This window comes from Toxotes jaculatrix, chromosome 8, assembly GCF_017976425.1.
Source record: "Toxotes jaculatrix isolate fToxJac2 chromosome 8, fToxJac2.pri, whole genome shotgun sequence".
NCBI classification, from domain to species: domain Eukaryota; kingdom Metazoa; phylum Chordata; class Actinopteri; family Toxotidae; genus Toxotes; species Toxotes jaculatrix.
Window position 1 is genome coordinate 22,569,326 of NC_054401.1, and position 18,283 is coordinate 22,587,608.

Below are 18,283 nucleotides of genomic sequence, written 5' to 3' on the forward strand. Positions count from 1 at the left end.
TTAACAAGATAATTCACTTCCAACCATTTTGTGTGCATTTCAAGCGAATTTGTGTCCACTTACAATGCTATCTTTTTACTGCGATTACTATTTCACATGAACAAGTCCAAAGAATTCAAGAAGAAAATGAGAGCTGGTGCTAAATACGAGGCTGACTTAAAGCGCGGCTGGTGGTGGTGTTTCTGCCCCTGGGGACTTGACACCCATTGCGTCTTTCTTTAGCTCTCTGAATATGTTTGTTCTGCAATGCGCCTCCCAGGCGCTGTAGCTGCACACGTTTTTCTAAGAGGTATCATTGTAATTGGTTGAATATTTGATGTGTGTGTTTAACATTAACATGGAGACACTCGTGCAAGCTGTGCTAGGGGATATAATACTGGGTAAACTCTGGATTGCTCAACTGAAACTTGCTCGCATGTGGAAATTTTCATTTCTTTTGGCCTTTTTTAAATAAAACCACAGAGTGTATTTGAGTGACTTTGGTTTGTAGTTCTTTTTCATGCATGAATTTGAAAGGCTGTCTGTAAAATCTGGATGCGAGCGCTTCAGATAGTGCTTAGCTTCATATGCATGACTTTTAATTTCATTCAGCTTGGTGTCTTCACATTATTATTTGGCTATAGGAATGCACTCTGTCCCATCCAAGCCATATCTCTCCCAAAACCCCAACCCCCCTACTTTGTCTTTTCCCCCCTCCCTCTCTCCTTCTCTCTCTCTCACACACACACACTTGTACAGCCTTCACACTGATAGATATTGATATCAGAACAGTGCCCCCGCCTGCAAAGGCCTCCCATTGGTGATGAACAGCTGGGCCCAGCTTGGCCCACTGGTCACGCCAGTTCCACCTCCTCCTTTTTTTTCTGTTTAGATGTGGTGGGGGGTGGGGCCCACTTGTCAAGTGAATTAAAATACCAAATAATAGTAATAATAATGATAATAAAAAGTTAATAAAAAATGGCATGTTCCTCCCTGATTGTGCGAGTGTTGTGGTATTCAATTATGCAATTTTCATTGGCATATTAATCATCTTTTCAACAAACAAGCCGCCGTTAATTAAAGCAAAGCATGGATAAAGACGTGTTGCCGGATCATCACTCCGTTTATCACCGTGCACAGACCCGCAGTTAAGTAAATTCAGGCTGTGAGATGAATTTCAATCGCCTCCCTGTTTCTTCCTCTGTGTACTTGTGTGCGTGTAGTTAACCATTTATTTATGCACATTGTGTTTGGAGGTGGGGTTAGTGACGTTTGATGTCAGTGTGTATGGGAAATTGAAATCTTTTTTTTTTTTTTTTTTTTTTTGGAAAAGCCATCATGTAACCAGCAGCTGACAATGACTTAAACTGTTGAACATACAGTAGAGCTCTAATTCACGTGACAGCTTGTTCTTTTTATCATCCCTTTTCCCTGCACAGATTTGAATGTAAAGTACTGTTTGATAAAGACTACCCCCGTTCAGATTAGTCAGACTGACTGAGGTTGAATTTATTTAGATTTTTCCTGTGCCCCTCCGTGGCCTCAGCGAGTGTGTAAAGGAGGCCGGTGGAGCTACATGACATCTCTGTACACACAGGACAGCTCTGCCCATTCTCCTTGTCTCTTTTTCTCTGGCTTTTCGTGCTGCCTCTGTGCCTTGCTCATTGGTGGGAGGGGATGGAGATTATTCAGGATCTGGTAAGATATGGACTTCTCTCTAATCATAGCTCACAGCCTCTACTGTCATTCAGTTACTAAATAGAAGTGGGGAAAATGTCTTGGTGACGGGAGCAGCCAGACAGTCATGCAAGTACTTGAGTTCCGCCAGCAGAAAAAGAACTCAAGGCATCTGTAGACATGTTGCTTGTCCCTGTCCCTCATTGTGGAGCAACTTTATCAGCACCAACCGCTCACCCACTTGCTAAACTGTAGGGCCAGTCGCTTCTTAACTTAAACATAAGATCTTTGTGGTTTGAAGCACTCGGCTGCCCTGCGCCCAGCGCGGATCTGAAAGGCAAACACGACTCCAGTGTCGCCGTCGCCCATCACAAAATCACACCTCATGGAAAACTTGTTTCTGCTGTGTTAGCTTGAATCTAAATGCACTCAAACAGACTGTTGCACTGGAGCAAGATCCCCCCCCCAACACACACACATACACACACACTTCTAAAGAAAAAAAAAGAGATGATGGAGAAAGAAACAGAGAGGGAGGAAGAGTGAGAGAGAGAAAGAGGGAGAGTGGGAGATGGAGATGGAGAAAGAGGAGGAGTGAGAGAGGGAGAGAGGGGGAGAGAAAAGTCAAAAACCTCCACATAACAATGCCGGAGAAAAATCAGAACATTTTCCACCGAAAGATGGGCCATTTCCAAATCCTTGTGCCCTATCAGACAAATTAAAGTAAATCAAGCATGAAATGAAGCAGAAGAGCCCAGAGATAAGGCTCCTTTAAGTCGTTTACAGATTAGGACAGAGAGAGAGAGAGAGGGAGAGAGGTGCATCTGGTCTCTGGCAGTGAAGGAGGCTAGTTTCTCATTTCACAATAGCAGCCTGTGTATAGGATTACTCTCCCCTGTCACCGACATGAGGAGCAGTGGGGGAATAGACGTCCACAAAATGTGTCTAAATATGTCCCCTCAGAAATGTTTCGAACCGAAAACCTCTCAGCGTTGACCTGATGTGACATGTGATAAACAAACATGTTACATGCAGTGTTTGACCCAGTGTATCGCACTGATTTGTTTGTTATTTCAGTCGCCTCTTCACCTTTTCTTATGCTCAAGTGGCTTCATCACCGCTCAGCTTAAACATTCAAATGAATTCAGGATTGGCTGAGCTGTGTCACGTGATTGTACGGCTGTCAACTCCTATGCGTGTGTTAAGCATGCCTCAGATCAGGTTTGGGGGAGGCGGGAGGAGGAGGATGAGGGGGGGGGGGGGGCTTGTACAAATTCTATTCTCAAAATGTGATTTTGTTTTAATGTTGCATCGCTCTGTAAACTGGCTTGTTTAATATGTACGTCATACTTCTATTTTCTGTCTTACACCAACAGATTAATTGCTGTTTTATTTTAGTACTCGCAAATAATCAAAACGTAATTATGGAGCTAGTTGATCATGGAGGAGCGATATTTTACATTGCACACACACACACTGGTGGGCACATACACACTCATCTCATTCATGCATGCACTCAAATGCAAGTATGAACTAAACAACCCCCCCCCCCCCCCCCCCCCCGCTCTCGCACACATGCTTACTTATACACACACAGGCACCCACACATAGCAAGGGTGCTCTGCTCTTTGATGCCGCCCGTTGAGTTCTCGCTGGATTTTGTTTCACTCCTTTCGTGTATCTTTTCTGGGAGTGATGAGAGGTGGGCTCGGCTATGGCGCTCAGCTCGCTCCCAGAGAGACGAGAGCTGGCCCCCGTCACCGGGTAGTTGCTCTCCAAAGCCGCGACCTTGACCTTCCCTGCCCAAGTCTTAGGTTTAGCTCCCTTATCGCACTATCTCCAGGCATTTAAAAATACTCCTGAAACTCAATGATTTAACCCGCTTTTACGCTGTTCACATCAAAACTGGATGAAAAAAAAAAAGCTTAATCCATCTTATCTGTTGACTGTCAAACTGCTCCGGCTAAAACCTACTCACAAAAGACAACTAGGTCACCCAGGAAAAAACAGAATTCCCCGTTACCCAGGGGAAGTTGCAGCCTGGTAATTGACTTGGGAAGAGATTCAGGAGTACTTTAAAAATAGTCTCTCCCTGAATTAACTGTAGAATATCAAGACTTGAAGGTAGCAATGTGTACTTGTGTTCCTTGCTAAGAACTTGTTTGTTTAGCTATTTCAGATTACTCTCTTCCTATGTTTCCCTCCAAATGTAACTATTTCATGCCATGCTGTGTTTTATCGCTGACAAGACTGAACAGACAAAATTGTAAGTTCCTTTTGCAGCCAAAGTCCTGCAGCCTTTTTATCCATCCGTCTAAAATACATGCATTCCCACTGAACACATCATCAATTACTCAATTCATCCTGACACACTCAGGTGGAGTAATGTCCTTTTGATGGTTCTGAAATTTTAAAGAAAAGCATTTAAAGTAATCAGATTCCAGCTGGAGTGGTGTGTGTCCTCTAGATGTTGTCGGCGATACGGTGATATCTCTGTGTGAGGACAGTCATTCTTTAAGTTTTGCTGTCTCCCTTTACATGCTATCAATAGAAATTGCAGTGCTTCTCTAAAGATGGATGTCACAGAGATTGTTGTCAGCGAGTCTGCTGCTAACTTCACCAGGCTTTTGATGAAATGGAGTGCTTGATAGCTAGTATATTTCAATTCCATTCAATGACACCAAACAACAGTCTGCGTGTTGATAATGTACTGCAGGACCAAGTTGTGTGTGAGTGTGTGTGTGTGCAGCTGTACTATTCTAAACTTTCTATTTCTTTATTTCTTTAATTACTGCAGTTCAGATTCAGAGAGGGTCATGGGCACAGCATAATCCTGGGTTATCTACGGATCCTCATATAAACACCTTGCCCAGTATTGCTTGGAATTGTGTCCATATGGGAGAATTTCACACCTCATCATGATACATGTCCAATGCCGCTGCAGGAGGTAGTGTACTGTTTATGTAGCAAGACAGAAAGCAAGGGTGTTGAGGTCGGGGTGGTGGTTGGACATGAGGCGTTTCAGACTTGCTACAGTCCTGTTAAAGAGCTGCCATTAACACTTGCCATTTTATTAAAGGAGTAGTTTTCACTTTCTGGCAGAGAGTTAGAAGAGATGATCAATACCACTCTCATATCTGTCCATTAAATATAAGGTTACAGCCAGCAGCCAGATAGCTTAGGTTAGGATAAAGACTGTAACAAGGTGGAAACAGGAGGAAAGTTAGCCTGGGTCCATCCAACGGTAACAAAATCCACCAACCAGAATCTCTAAAGCTAATTAAATAACGTTATAGTTTGTTCGTTTCATCTGTGCAAAAAAAAAAAACAAAATATAAAAATGTCAGTTTGCCATTTTATGGGAGGTTATGAGCTGGATTATATCTTGTCTTGCCAGGTAAGAATCCAGCATGCCACCACTCAGAGCCAAAAAAACAGTCCACTACAAACCCTCCTGTGAAAAGGCCAAACTGTCATTTTTATATTTTGTTTTTTGCACAGATGAACAAAATATGATAATATAATGGAGGATGGGGAATTTGGAGGTAACCAGGCTTGTAGTTTTTCCCCCATATACCTGTATTCCTGCCTGTGTCTTTGAAAATAATACTTTGCAGTCATTGGTGGGGCTCTCAACAACATGGGGGTTGGATTCTTCCCTCTAAGGGACCCTCACAACCCCCCACGCCACCCCACAACCCCCTGCTCAGCCTGTGTGGAGTGTCACAGCTAAAATGCCCTAATCCCTTTGGCTTGTTTAACTCTTTCCCCCCAAGCTGTCCACCGCCTGAAAACAAGCCTGACCTGAAGGGGTGAATCCCCCCCAAATCACCCCCCCCCCCCTGGCGGAGACTTGCACGGTCAACTTTCTACCCGCTGTCTAGGGCCAGAAGCAGCCAGTCGGAGTGGTTTAGGGTGGAGGAGGGGTGCAGGAGACAAGGTGACGCTCCTGGTGGTGGGGGTCCGCCACTGTTTTAAAACAAGCGCCTTTCCCTGAGATTATAGTGTGGTCTGTGGGTTATAAATGATGCATTTTACTCACCGGGACCTGATAATAGCGGTTTGGGTAAGGGGGGGGTGGGGGTTCATCGCTCTCTTATCAAAGCTCTGTGACATTTCTCCTTCAGCTGTAAAATTTCATATCACATATCTGCTTTAAAGATGTGGCACCTTTTGTTGAACCGATACAGTGCATTCCATTTCACCCCATATGCCTCTCTCATGGTATATTAATTTATAGCCCATTTGCTGGCTCTATAACACGGCCTATCAGTGGAGATGACTGGGATTCAGTAGGACATCTGTGAATTGCCACGCACAGGTTATTGAACTTTGAACAGCAGTCATCTATTTGCTTTGATTCAAAGGTACTGCTTGATATCAAGAGGGATCGTCTGCTGTGCAAAGCTCAAGCATATTTTCCCACTTGTCTCTATTCCATCGTTCTTTGTTTCCCTTTAACATCCGTCCTTATTGCTAATGTACTTGTGATAAAAGGTGAAGTAAACCACGAGCTGAGCCCTTAATCAGAGTAATTTTTTTTTTGTGCCGTAGGCAATTTATTACTTGAAGTTTTTTTAAACTAGTTGGAGAAGTTAAATGCATGTTGAAAACAGTTTAAGCAGATCCATTGCTTTAACAAATGTTAATCTGCAGTATGGGGCTGATGATGTCATTTGTCATTTCTGACCATTAGCAGAGACCTTATTCTGGGCTAGAAATTATATTAAGAAAATTCTGACTTACATTTAATGTGTGTTAATAGAAGCATTCGCAGTGAAATGTGAATCTATCATTGCATTTCAGAGAATTAAGGGAAGGAATAATTGAGTTGAAGTCCTAAATCAAGTCAAGCCTCAAGTCAAACAGAACATTATAGAATTTCATTTAAAGCAGTAGTTTTTTTTTTTACTATTGAAATACGTGTAATTTATCGTGTAGTATCGTTGAAACCTGTAACCCCTTAAACATCATTAGAAAGCCATGGTGTTCAAACACACTTTACCTGCAATTTTGTTCCAGCTGTTTCCAAAGAAAGCAGGCATGATCATGCTTTTTCTATTTAATTGTGTGGAGCAACCAAGCACCTTACAAAATATGTAATCTAAGTTTTGAATATGTCAATTAATGTAAACATGCAGTTTAAGTGAAAAGCTGGAACAAGCTGATACAGAACATACATGTGATAATGTCAGTGTGGAATAAGGTGATTTTTCCAAACTAAATGGGAAGTGAAAGGAAAAATTTCATGTCTAGGAGATTTCTGAAAAGTGTTTCATTATATCAAATAATATTATTTAAAGGTAGAAAGTGGTAGTTAAGCTCTTCCAGAGTCTCTGTCTGTCAGTAGTCCACACCCATTTATTCTTTAAATCATACCAGGCTGGCACCCTGCCACTGAGACACTCATTAGCATTCAGTCATATGCCACTGAACGGAGAGATGAGGTACCCTGTTCCTCCGCACCATAACAGAAAAGAAAGACAGGACACACATACACATAAAAAACAAAAAAAACAAACAGATGCCAGCGTGGAGCATCTTGGGTGCTATCTGAGGAGGATCTCTCCACACAAAGGGACATTCATTGGTCTGCCAAGTATCTGTGGAGTGCAGGAACAGACCCTAGAGTCTAGCGACAGATGATGATCTTATCGAGGGAGGGGTGGGGGGTAGGGGGTAGGTGGTGGTGATTGAGGGGGGTGTAAAGGGTGAAGGTGGCGGAGAGAGGGGTTGGTTTGGATTCAGAGGAGGGGGTACAGCTCTTGAGCCACATCATGAGCTTGTGTTTTGCCAATTGTGTAGCATTTGAGAACGGGATGATGAGGAACGTTGAAGACAGGACACATTTGCCGGGTTTGTTAAACGTCCTTGTAGCCCATTTGGTTCTGTTTGTCGTTTGACAAGTTAAACGCCATGACTTCTGTATCTGTTCATTCATTTGTGATGAGACCAGGTAACAGAGATGGGATTTTGCTGAAGGAACTGACCCATCAGAAGGACATCAAGACTTTAAGCAGCCATACAAAAATTACCAGTAGCCCAGCTGACAACAGAACACATCTGTCTGTATATTTTTAGTCAGTAAACCTGTAAATGTTCATAGTGAACATACAGACAGTCCATGAAGGGAACTCATTATTCATCCACGGGTGTTTTTGTGGAGATCTTCCACGAGTATCAGCAACAGATGTGACAAGCCATCTGTGAGCCAAGGTCCTCAGGCAACATTTGGTGTGAGATGCACACAACTGGCACCTAAACATGGTGGACCACAAACTGCACAAATTGAATCGTACCCCCACCCCCCTCCCTTCTCGCACCTACACTACCCGTTACCCCCTTTTTACTCCAAGCATTCCACCCAAAAAAAAGAAAGAAATGGGGAAAGGAATCAGAATTGCTGGCTGGGGATGGCTGTAGCTGTGTGTCAAGCGGGGCTAAACAGGAACTTGCATCCAAGCGGTTAAAGGCCGTGGGTCTTATCTGAGGACAAACAGAATGCATCAAGCGGTGGCTGTTGCTCTCAGTGATGACGACCAGCTGTGCACCAATGTTTAATTATTTCTCTGTAATGAGCTTACCCACCTTCCACTGCAGCACCAGGAAGACAGCATGCAACAGCAGGAACATGGGAGGGGGACAGAGGACACAGAGTAAAGGAAAGAAAAAGAATGAGCTGCTCAGATTATCTTATTTGTTGGTCTGATCCAAAATGTATTTTCTCTAAAATAGAAACTAAATATCAGTCTTGTTGGTGTGTCACAGATTTTGTATCTAACTATAACAAAGGCCTGGTCAGACAAGTGAATTTTTAGTATGGGTGACATTTAGCTTTTTATTGTTACCAGAGTGTGACCACCTCTGATGAGTATATGATCAGCAAGGTGTCATTTGTCGCGGGTAATAACACTAGGCTGATGTTTAGATCATGTTTATGCATGGGAAGGAAGCACATAAGCACACATTTCCATACCAGCACAACAGACGGACACAACAGCGTGCTGCAGATACACGGCTGATATTTACAGAGTAGAGCAGGGCTGAATAGGTCATTATACCACATATGCATCAGAAAGTTCAGTGATCACTTCAGCCCATTCAGCTTGAACCAAATGCCCTGAATACCTATTAGCCACATGCGTGAGCAAATAGGTTAAAAGACACAATGTTAACAACTCATGTAGAGTTTGCTTGAATAAGAATACATTATGATTATTAGCCTGGCTGCGTAATTTATAGGTGGCACTTTGGTTTCTTGCCTTAGTTGTTCTGTAGCTAACTCAGATCTCTGACCTCGCAAAGGTGAACCCAACAGTCAGATATAGTCACATTTAAGAGCATCTCAAACGTGACTCATACCTGATAAAAATACCTTTTATCTGAGTTTGTTGAACTTTCAGTGTCCACAAAGTTTATAAAAACTAGATGGACCTTGTACTTACAGATGTCTGAATCATCGCACTAACTCCAGTAAGACCTCTTAGAGTTGTCAAGGCAACCAGTCAGAAATGTACAGTTGTACAGAGAGCTGCATACATTCCCTGTGCGACACACATGACACACACACACACACACACAGAGGCATAAATGGGGAAGCATCCTCCTCAGTAAACTATGTCACGGCCTGCCAAGGAGTTCATCATAACTATTTGATTAATTGCCCCCCCCCCCCACCCCCCAAAAAAGTACCCTGAATCTGAGAGATGTGATAGCAGGGGTTGTCAGGGAGGTGAGCACCGGTAGAACTAACAGTGCTATCCGGTTTCACTGTTAATTAGTTGGAGCTCTGCACAGCACTAACAAGGGCCCAGCCTTCCTGGAACAACAGAAATACGCCTGCCACTAGCTGCTCTCGCCAGCCAGCAAGCCTGCACTGTCTCACAGAGATTATCTCAACACAAGACACCTTTCAAGTAAGGTTAGCGCGCCATGTGTCTGAGGAACAACATCAGATGGATGCTCACTTGATTTGCTTATCCATTTTGAAACTGTTTGGCTTTAACCTTCACTGTTTACTGCAGGGCTTTAAGGCAGTAATGTCACCGCACATGTAGGTTTGAGGGGAGAGGACAATGAAAGAACGTCACTGTGATTTGATGTGGAACTTGCGTGCTATATAGAGCACTATGGCTGACTGCTTTGGGTTTTGGTGTGTTTTTAGGAGAGCTGGATGCCTTCCTTAAAGATGGCGAGCGTCGGATCCACAGCCGGCAGCAGCTCCCTGTGGGGACAACATGGGGACCCTTCGAAGGGAAGATTGAGATGAGCACTGACAGCACCGCACTGGTATGTCCTTGTGTTTCGGCCAACTCTATGATTTCTGAACATTTATTAACCAACCAACCGTAATTATGCAATAAAATTCAAACTAAAACAAGAATGAGACATGACAGGCTTAAAACTCAGTGGTGGTAAAAAAACAAATGGAAACTAAAAAAAAGACAAAGCTTAAGTAACTATAATCAGGATAAGCTTTATGATATAAGAGTGATTGGAGAAGTGATTTAATAGAGATCCAGACTCAGCAAGGCAAATCTTGTTCGGTTCATTGTTTCGAGTCCTGAGGCCTTAACAGGAGATCTCAGGCTACATGAAGTTTCATATGGTGATGCAGCTTTAAACATTAGCTGTAAAATCTCAAAATTAATTAAACAGACACCTAGTATGAAGAAGCTCCAACATGTGATCTCATATCTTAATTCTAGTTAAAAGCCTTGTGGCCAGATCTTACACAGACTGTATGAAGCTGATCAGGGAAAGTGAAAAAAACCCATTGCAATAATCAAGAAGTGACAAAACAGTGCTACTTATGACAGTTGTAGTGTGTAGTGTTCATACGTTTAAAAGCAAGACTGAGCTGGAGTAATACATTTAAACTGGGATGAAATGTTATACTAAGATTTTTATACTACATGTTTAGTGCTTTACGCTACATGGATCTTTAACTTATTAACCATCATTTAACTATTAGTTACACCTTATATAAAATCTACTATATACTCTTATTGGTTGTTTTGACTAAAGGCAAATTCCAAATAATGTTAGGATCATTAGAACCTCAAATGAAATTACTTTATTTGGTCAAACTTTGCCTTTAGCAGCCATGACAACATGATTAATAGTCCTACATCTGAAGCCCATATTAATGGTAATTCCTGTGACATTCAAACCTATTGAGGTGACTCTTCCGGGATCTAAATGCCCCCCCAACAAAAGCCTTTGAAGTGCATCTATTTTAACCATTTAATCTGCATATTTTATAACAAAACATTTTAATTGGTGGATTTTAAGCTCAGTGCAGGCTTCAATTGAATGAAGTCACAGTCCATTATTTTTGATGTTACCCTGCTCACAGCTGCTTCATATCTCTTGTTTCAAAGATCCCAGCAGAGGCTCGTGTTGACCTGCTGCTCTGGTGGAGTGACAAGTCCTCCAAGGTTTTGATATTCTATTCTGCATTTGGATTAATTAAGAAATTCCTATTAAATTTGTAACCAGACTCACATTCATCCTGTTAAGAAACATAAGGACAAGTCCATGAGGACTTCCGACTCAGAGGCCCCCTCCCCCCGTTTTCCCAGATTCCTTAAACACAAAACTTTATTAAATCATTTCAGAGCAGTTTCGACTGTTTTCTAAGCTCCCCTCATGGTTTTGAAGTCATCAGTGGCTTTAAATAACTCAGGCCGTATTATAGCCATGAAATATGGCTTCTCTCAGGGTAAAGCCAGTTGTCCTTGGGCGGAAAAGTGATTTGACAGAGCAACACCTCAAGTTGCCTTCCAAAGTAACACACTCCATATATTTCTCCAGCAATCTCTGCATGAATTCTTCCCGAAAGGCATCCAAAACCAACCTTCGACTGTCCCTCAAATAACCCTCAGACTTTCCAAGTGATGTCATATAAAACATCTTTTTGAATTGTTTGTTGCTTGGGTGTTTTCGCTAGATACAAACTTCACAAATTTATCACACTAGCTGCTGAAGTAGATGCATAAACCGGTTGTTGCTCTTGGCGAAAGTGATAAGTTCTTAACTAACTGCCCTCTGAGGAATTCATTGCTACTTTCCAGATCCTCCTCAGGTTTTCTTTTTTTAAGTGAGCAGGTGCTGGTCATCACCTGTAATAGGCTGTGGAGGGGTTACAGAATATGCCAAACCTCCCTCGCAATTAAAAGCAGAGGAAGAAGCTCTGGCATATTACCTTTAAGGATCTCGTGTGTGTCTATTCTCGTGGGGGCTCTTTCAATGCTTTGCTGCTTGCCCTCCTCCTCTCCTAAGTTTCATTTCTCAAATGGGGTACTGGCTGTTAGCAGCTTCTCACTATCTCTCATTAAAGGCTAGGTCAACCCAACTGGCATGTTGTTTCACTGAGCCTCCTTTTTGGCTTCAGTGTAACTTTTTACTTTGTTTCTTGGATGCTGAATATGCCAGAAACTATCAGTCAATTCTAGTATTTTTGCACATCATGAGGGATTTATCTCATTTACAGTAGCAAAGATTTATTTCTTTATTTCTTTTTGTTGTTGTTGTTGTTTAATCAAACCTCCAGTCAATGAACTGTTGCCTTGTTAACCATGCAACCGTTGGCAACATCCCGAACATCTGAGTTATTTCAGTGGGAGGAGAGGGAGTTGTGCAAACCTTCAAACACTGACACATCAAGACAGGAACAAACCCTGATGTCTCACCTGGAGAGGGAAAGAGGGAAAAGTTGAAATAACAAATGTGAGTGTGAAGAAAGGGAGGAAAGAAGATTGAGGGTGGAAAAAACCTGGCTAGTTTTGATGCATGTCAGGGTGGCCAGTGCTCCAGAGCAAGGTTAGAAGGCGGCAGAAAGCATTTGAGGTAGAAATAAAGGCTCATTGCTTCATGGGTCTCTACCTCAGTCAGGAGGCTCTCTCAGTCATTCTTATGAAGTGTGACCTCCACAGACTATTAAATCTCCTTCTACTCTCCTAGATTTTTTTTGAAACCATAGAGGTGAATGAATTACCCGAAGACACCCAGGTATATGGTAGGAGTGACACCTCTCTTATGCTTGAAACACATGACCCGCTGGTGAGATATTGATATGACCTCTCTGAAATCAAACATATTTTATCCCTTCATCCAGACACGTCATTTAAGATATGACTTTTTAGAGGTCAAGCTATTTTTGTAAAGCTGCTACGTACGGTGCATAGGTCTGTTTCTCAATCCTTGGCTTCACGCCCAGAGAGGGACTAAAGTGTTCTGACTCCTCTTAAAGTGACTTACAGTAAATAATGAACATACAGTGAATTTGTGCAGCTTTTACATTAAACTGAACAGGAGCGGGACTTTGGCGCATGCAGAGCTGTTTAGGAGAAAAGTATGTTAGGTCCAGCTGGTGTCTGGGGAGTAGTTCTGCGGAGGTAAGGATGGGAGGAGAGGACGTAAGGGGAGGGTGGTTACTGGTCCCTAGAGGCAGCAAATGGGAGCTGGCCTAGCTACATGTGTTGTGGCGTTGGAGCCCATGTGGGTTTGGCTGCTGGAGGACGACAGGCCTCAGTAGCTGAGCGGAGTGATGGATGATGCTGAGAAAGAACGGTGAGTGGAGCGTTACATGCAGTTGTCCGGGCAGTCCTGGAAAGAGAGGTATAAAGCCTGGAAAAGAAAGAATGAAAAGAGAGTGTGTGGGAGAGAGAGGAAGCAGGAAAAAAACAGAGTGGAAAAAGCATGACAGGAAATCTGGGCATCTGCAGGACAGAGATAGGGTCACATCTAGACCGTTTATCAAAGAGGAAAGCAGATTTCACAGCTGATGGGTCGGCCGTGGCAGGTCTGTAGACCCCAGGGGCTCAGCTTGGCATGAGGCACTGGAGTTATAGTTATTACTATTGCAGACCTGTTAACACAATCACATTGCTCTGTATTGGACAGCTTATATGGCTCATCTCACTGTGCTGTCTTTCTCTGCTTTTTATCATTCTTAGATTACATATAGATTGAATACATGTTTATCCCAACGCAGAACTAGTTTCCACATGAAATAGGAGCCATTACCATAACAGGGTTCCGCATAAGTAGCAAACACAGCTTAAATCAGAGAAGCTGTCAGCCATACTGAAAGACAGAGGACAGAGTCTGAACTGAAAAACTAAGTAATGGGTCAGAGTACTATGTAGCAAGTAAGGCAGAGGAGGGAGGTCTCAAAGCAAGTAACAGAAAAAGACAAAAAGTAAGGGAGAGAAAAAAAATATAAAAAGAATAAAACACCCAAGACCAAGCATTTTGCTGTTGCTGTCAGCCGCTTTCCCTGCTCTGTTCCTGTTCCTCCTCCTCTCCTCTCTCCTCTCTGTCTGACTGATGGAGCTGCCAGAGCGCCGTCTCATCCCTCACTTCTCTCACTGATCAATCAGACCATTAGACTCCAATTACAGCCGCAGCCCCGGCGCAGGTGAGCGACGAGCACATTCAGCCGGCTGCCGACAACGCCTCTGCCCGGCTTCCTCACACTCTCCAAATTAACGCAAATTAATAGTGACACTCAGACATAAATGTCTGCAATCGGGGGGCTAAATTAACAGTCTGGGTCGAAGCTATTGAGTAGCAGGTGTCTTTAAAAGCGGTAATTACCTATGCTGGACAGAACTGGGAGTAGAAGGTGGCCCACGGTTTGCCTGGAGTAAGAGGCCTGGCCCTGGTGAGCCTGGCTTCCATTGTAGGTGTTAATAATTGATTGGGAGGCAAGCTATTAATGAGCAGCAGATTTAGAGCTCTGTTGTAAATGTGTGTTGATGAGGGTGTTGCCGCCTCTTGTACAATGCCTTACCAATGCTAATTACTGGGGCTTAGTCAAGGTGCACTGTAATGAGTCTGGATTCAATAGAATTCTGGTCTTTATGTGTTTTGAGGGCCTTTTAGTGCAAATTACACAGTAATTGAAATGCATAAGACTTGCTTAATTCCAGATTAAGATCTTCTCCGTTTTTTTTAATCTTGTCTTCTATCTTAATATACTTGTTGTATATTAGCTAATTTTGCTGTGAGCATAGGTTTATGATAAAATAAATCTACTTCAGTAATCTGTTTTTTTACACAGGGGCCCTAAGACAAAGGCAGTGATTTCAGAAACAGGTTACAAGGACATCATAAAAGTCAGTAAGTGCTATAGGCTAATTAAGTATAATAACCAATTTAATGTTAACACTGTGTTAAAATGTTACTGTTGAATAATACATCATCATTATCGTATAATCGTTATATTTTCCCAATATCTAAGCTGGAGTATTTCATTTTTTTAACCTGTGGAAGATTAAAGTCTCCTTAGGGAAACATGTAGCAGAGGAGAAATAAAATGAAGTACTAGGAAGACAACCTCTGTTACGTTTTTGTCTAATTCTTTCATTTGGAATTGCTTAAGATTCAAAGTGAAACTTCATTCATTTTTTTTTTTTAACTCCACTGATGTTAAGTCTCAAACTGAAGGAGGATCAAGAATTGATATTTTTGCTAACGTGGTTGAGAACATTAAATGCATGTGTGCTTACATGTGTGCACGTATTTGAGTGTACATCCACTTAAGTGTGTGTTTTGGGTTATACTGTAGTGCCTGTGTATGTGTGGGAGGGCACGAGCGCACCGGCGTGCGTGTGCAGACTGTGTGCTGCTTTTGGCTGTGAACAGAGAGCTTTAGTTCGTAGACTACAGAAGAGCGAAAATGTCAAGATACTGTCCTAATTTTAACCTGGGACAGAGAGAGAACAGAGGCTGTCAACCGATGGAGTGTGATTATTGTGTAATTTAGTACAAGGGTAGGAATATGGGGCCTGTGCAACCAAAAAATGCTCCCAAAATTATTCAGCCCATCACTCAAGCCATTTATCTCACCCCTTTTGCCCACCCTCTCCCTCCAATATGTTTATTGTTAGCTAGCCCTAAACTTTAACAAGTGGTGGCGGATTTTTCTGTTTCAGAAATTATATTTTTCTTCTTGTCATTGCTTCATTAATCAAGAGGAGGCATTCTGAAAAATGTTTTGTTTTGGAGGCTGCAATCTATTTTGTGTGTGTGTGTGTTGTAGTTAATCTGCGCCCGTGGCAGGTTTCCCCTCCGAAACGCAGCGCTAAGCAGCGGTATCGCAGGCCTATTGTTGTAGCCTCTGTCATAGCAAGGAGAGCCTGATGCAGGCCTGGGCTCGCCTGATAAGGAAAAGAGGATTCAACATGGCTGGAAAGGAGAATCAGTGGGACTTGAGAGTGGAGTACGGATGGGGCAGATGCGCTCGCTCACACACACACATACACACACACACACACACACACACACACACACACACACACATACACACACATACATGTACAGACTGACACAAACATACAGTCACACATGAGCCGACACACACACACAAATCATCACCATCATCACACTGGCACATGCCCAGGCAATTATTTACAGTAACATCCAATTACATATGCAAGAAGGCACCCCAGGATAGGTCCTCTCTGTAGCATAGCTGCTAAATGGCACACATACACACACATATACAGCATCAAATATGCATGCACATGCACATAAACAAACAAACCATTAAACTGAAAAAAAAATCAACAATTCGAAGTCCAAACATTTTGTTTTATGTTTGCATTTAAAGGTGGCCTGTGCTTTCCATCTGAAAGTCACACTGTCTTGGATATGGTTTGAAAAACGCCAGACATTATCAGGACTAACAGGATTTGAATTTCTGTGTTGGACACACAAATAATTTTGGCACAAAGAATGTGGCTTCGTCTAATGAAATAATGGGCCCAAATTTTAGGCGGAGAACCAATTTGTGATTGCATGCATCAATTATTTCTTGGGTTTAAACCAATATCAGGGCTGGGGTCTCTTCAGATGGGTAAAATGGTAATTATCTGGCCTGCTTTCCCCTGCTCAGTGTCATCCATATATTTATCGATGGCATTATCGATGGTTTTCATGTTCTTACATTAAAAGGGGAAAACATCCAAGCTCATTCTTTTGAAGTAGCCCTTTAAATCTGGGCTTTTTAACACAGATCAACATAACACTGATGTCTGTTTGCGAGTTAGATGGAGAATGAGTGTTAGACAGTGGCAAAAAAAAAAAAAAAAAAACTGGTAAAAAAAAAAAAAACAGTTATTGTTTTTTTATTGTCATTTCTGTTTTTCCAAGCCTGCACTTTCAAAGTTTCTGTGTGCATGGCTGGAACTCATTGCCGCCCACAGCTCCATGTATTAGCCGTGAAGCACTCAGTCAGTCAGCTAGTCAGAGCTATTACAGCCACAGCCAAGCTCCACTGTTTGAGAGATAATGCATGGTTGACTTGATCTACAAGTGAACCTGACATTTTGCTGTCCTTACATCACAACACAACTACCCAAACTGATATGGCAGGTCCCCTGATAAGCAGAGCAGGACTCACTGATTTGCTTTGTGCTCACTGTAATGGCTGCATGGTTTCCTCAGACATGCCAAGGCTACACTGACTAGATCAAAACACAAATACAAAGATGGGGATCATTTGCAGCATAAGTCATTGCAGTTTTGGTTTAGGTTGAACTGTTTGTTTTTTTTTTTGTGGGTGGGGTTGTTTTGTTTTTACCTATGAATACACTGTTGTCTTGTTACAACAAATGCTACAGAAACTTAAGCCTAATGGTTGGGGGAGACAGTGGCAGTATTTTCTCAAAATAAAGACCATATTTCACATAAATCTTATTGATCATATGACGAGGATGAAAGCTTTTCTCCTGATCTAACAAATTAAACATTGACAGTATTTTTTTGCAGCATCCTCTCACTCACTACATTGTCTGCCACTTTAGCTTGCATCAAATTAAAGGCACTTTTTACTCCACCATCTATTAGACAGCTATAGCGACTAGTTACTTTTTGGTTTCAGATTTTTAATAAAAAGGAGATAATGACATTTGAAATAAAAAACCTACATGGGTAAATGTACCGTATATGCATCAGTGTTAGCAATCTGATAATCAGTAGTTAAAGATATCCATTTGTACAGTACTAGAGACAATGCACTTATTACTTCCCACCACTGCTAATAATGTAAAAAATGTCATATATAAATGCAATATATGCAATATAATGCAATATAGTATGCAATATAGTAACATGTAATTTTACTACTTAAAATTTTACTACGTAAAATTTAGCTGATATTACTTCTTTATGTAAGATTTGCAGTGTGCAAATGAAGCCATCAGTTGACAAAGTTTGTAAATATCCATGTTTAGTGTTTCAGTTCCTGCCACTGTAATTTAGAGTGATAAAATGCCTTTTTTTCAGTCATTTCTTTCTTTGCTTTGAAGCAGGAACATATAGAACATGAACTTTTTTTGGGAGATTTCACACTTATAAATTAGAAATATTGCTATGCCTGTGTAATGACATGGTTCCATCCTCACAAACACTGCAGATGTGGCCATTCTGCTATAACTGCATACTACTACTACTACTCGTATAAGTGTAATAGACACACAGCTGTCTCCTCCAACAGTCTGTTCAGTCACCACATAGCAGCAGCAGAGCAGGACCAGTGATGGCTGAAAACCCCAGTGAGGCTCTAGGTCCTGGGGGGCCACTCTTCACACCCACAGGGCTCAAGGGTGAGCTAGAT

General features: G+C 42.1%; 1 protein-coding gene across 1 annotated transcript in view; it reads left to right on the forward strand.

Moving 5' to 3' along the window:
* Positions 1-18,283, forward strand: part of zfpm2a (zinc finger protein, FOG family member 2a) — an 85,072-nt gene that overhangs the window by 13,554 nt on the left and 53,235 nt on the right. The window contains exon 4 of the mRNA XM_041043929.1: positions 9,821-9,945. Within this exon, the coding sequence (XP_040899863.1) occupies positions 9,821-9,945 (125 nt within the window). The remainder of the gene's footprint in view (positions 1-9,820; positions 9,946-18,283) is intronic.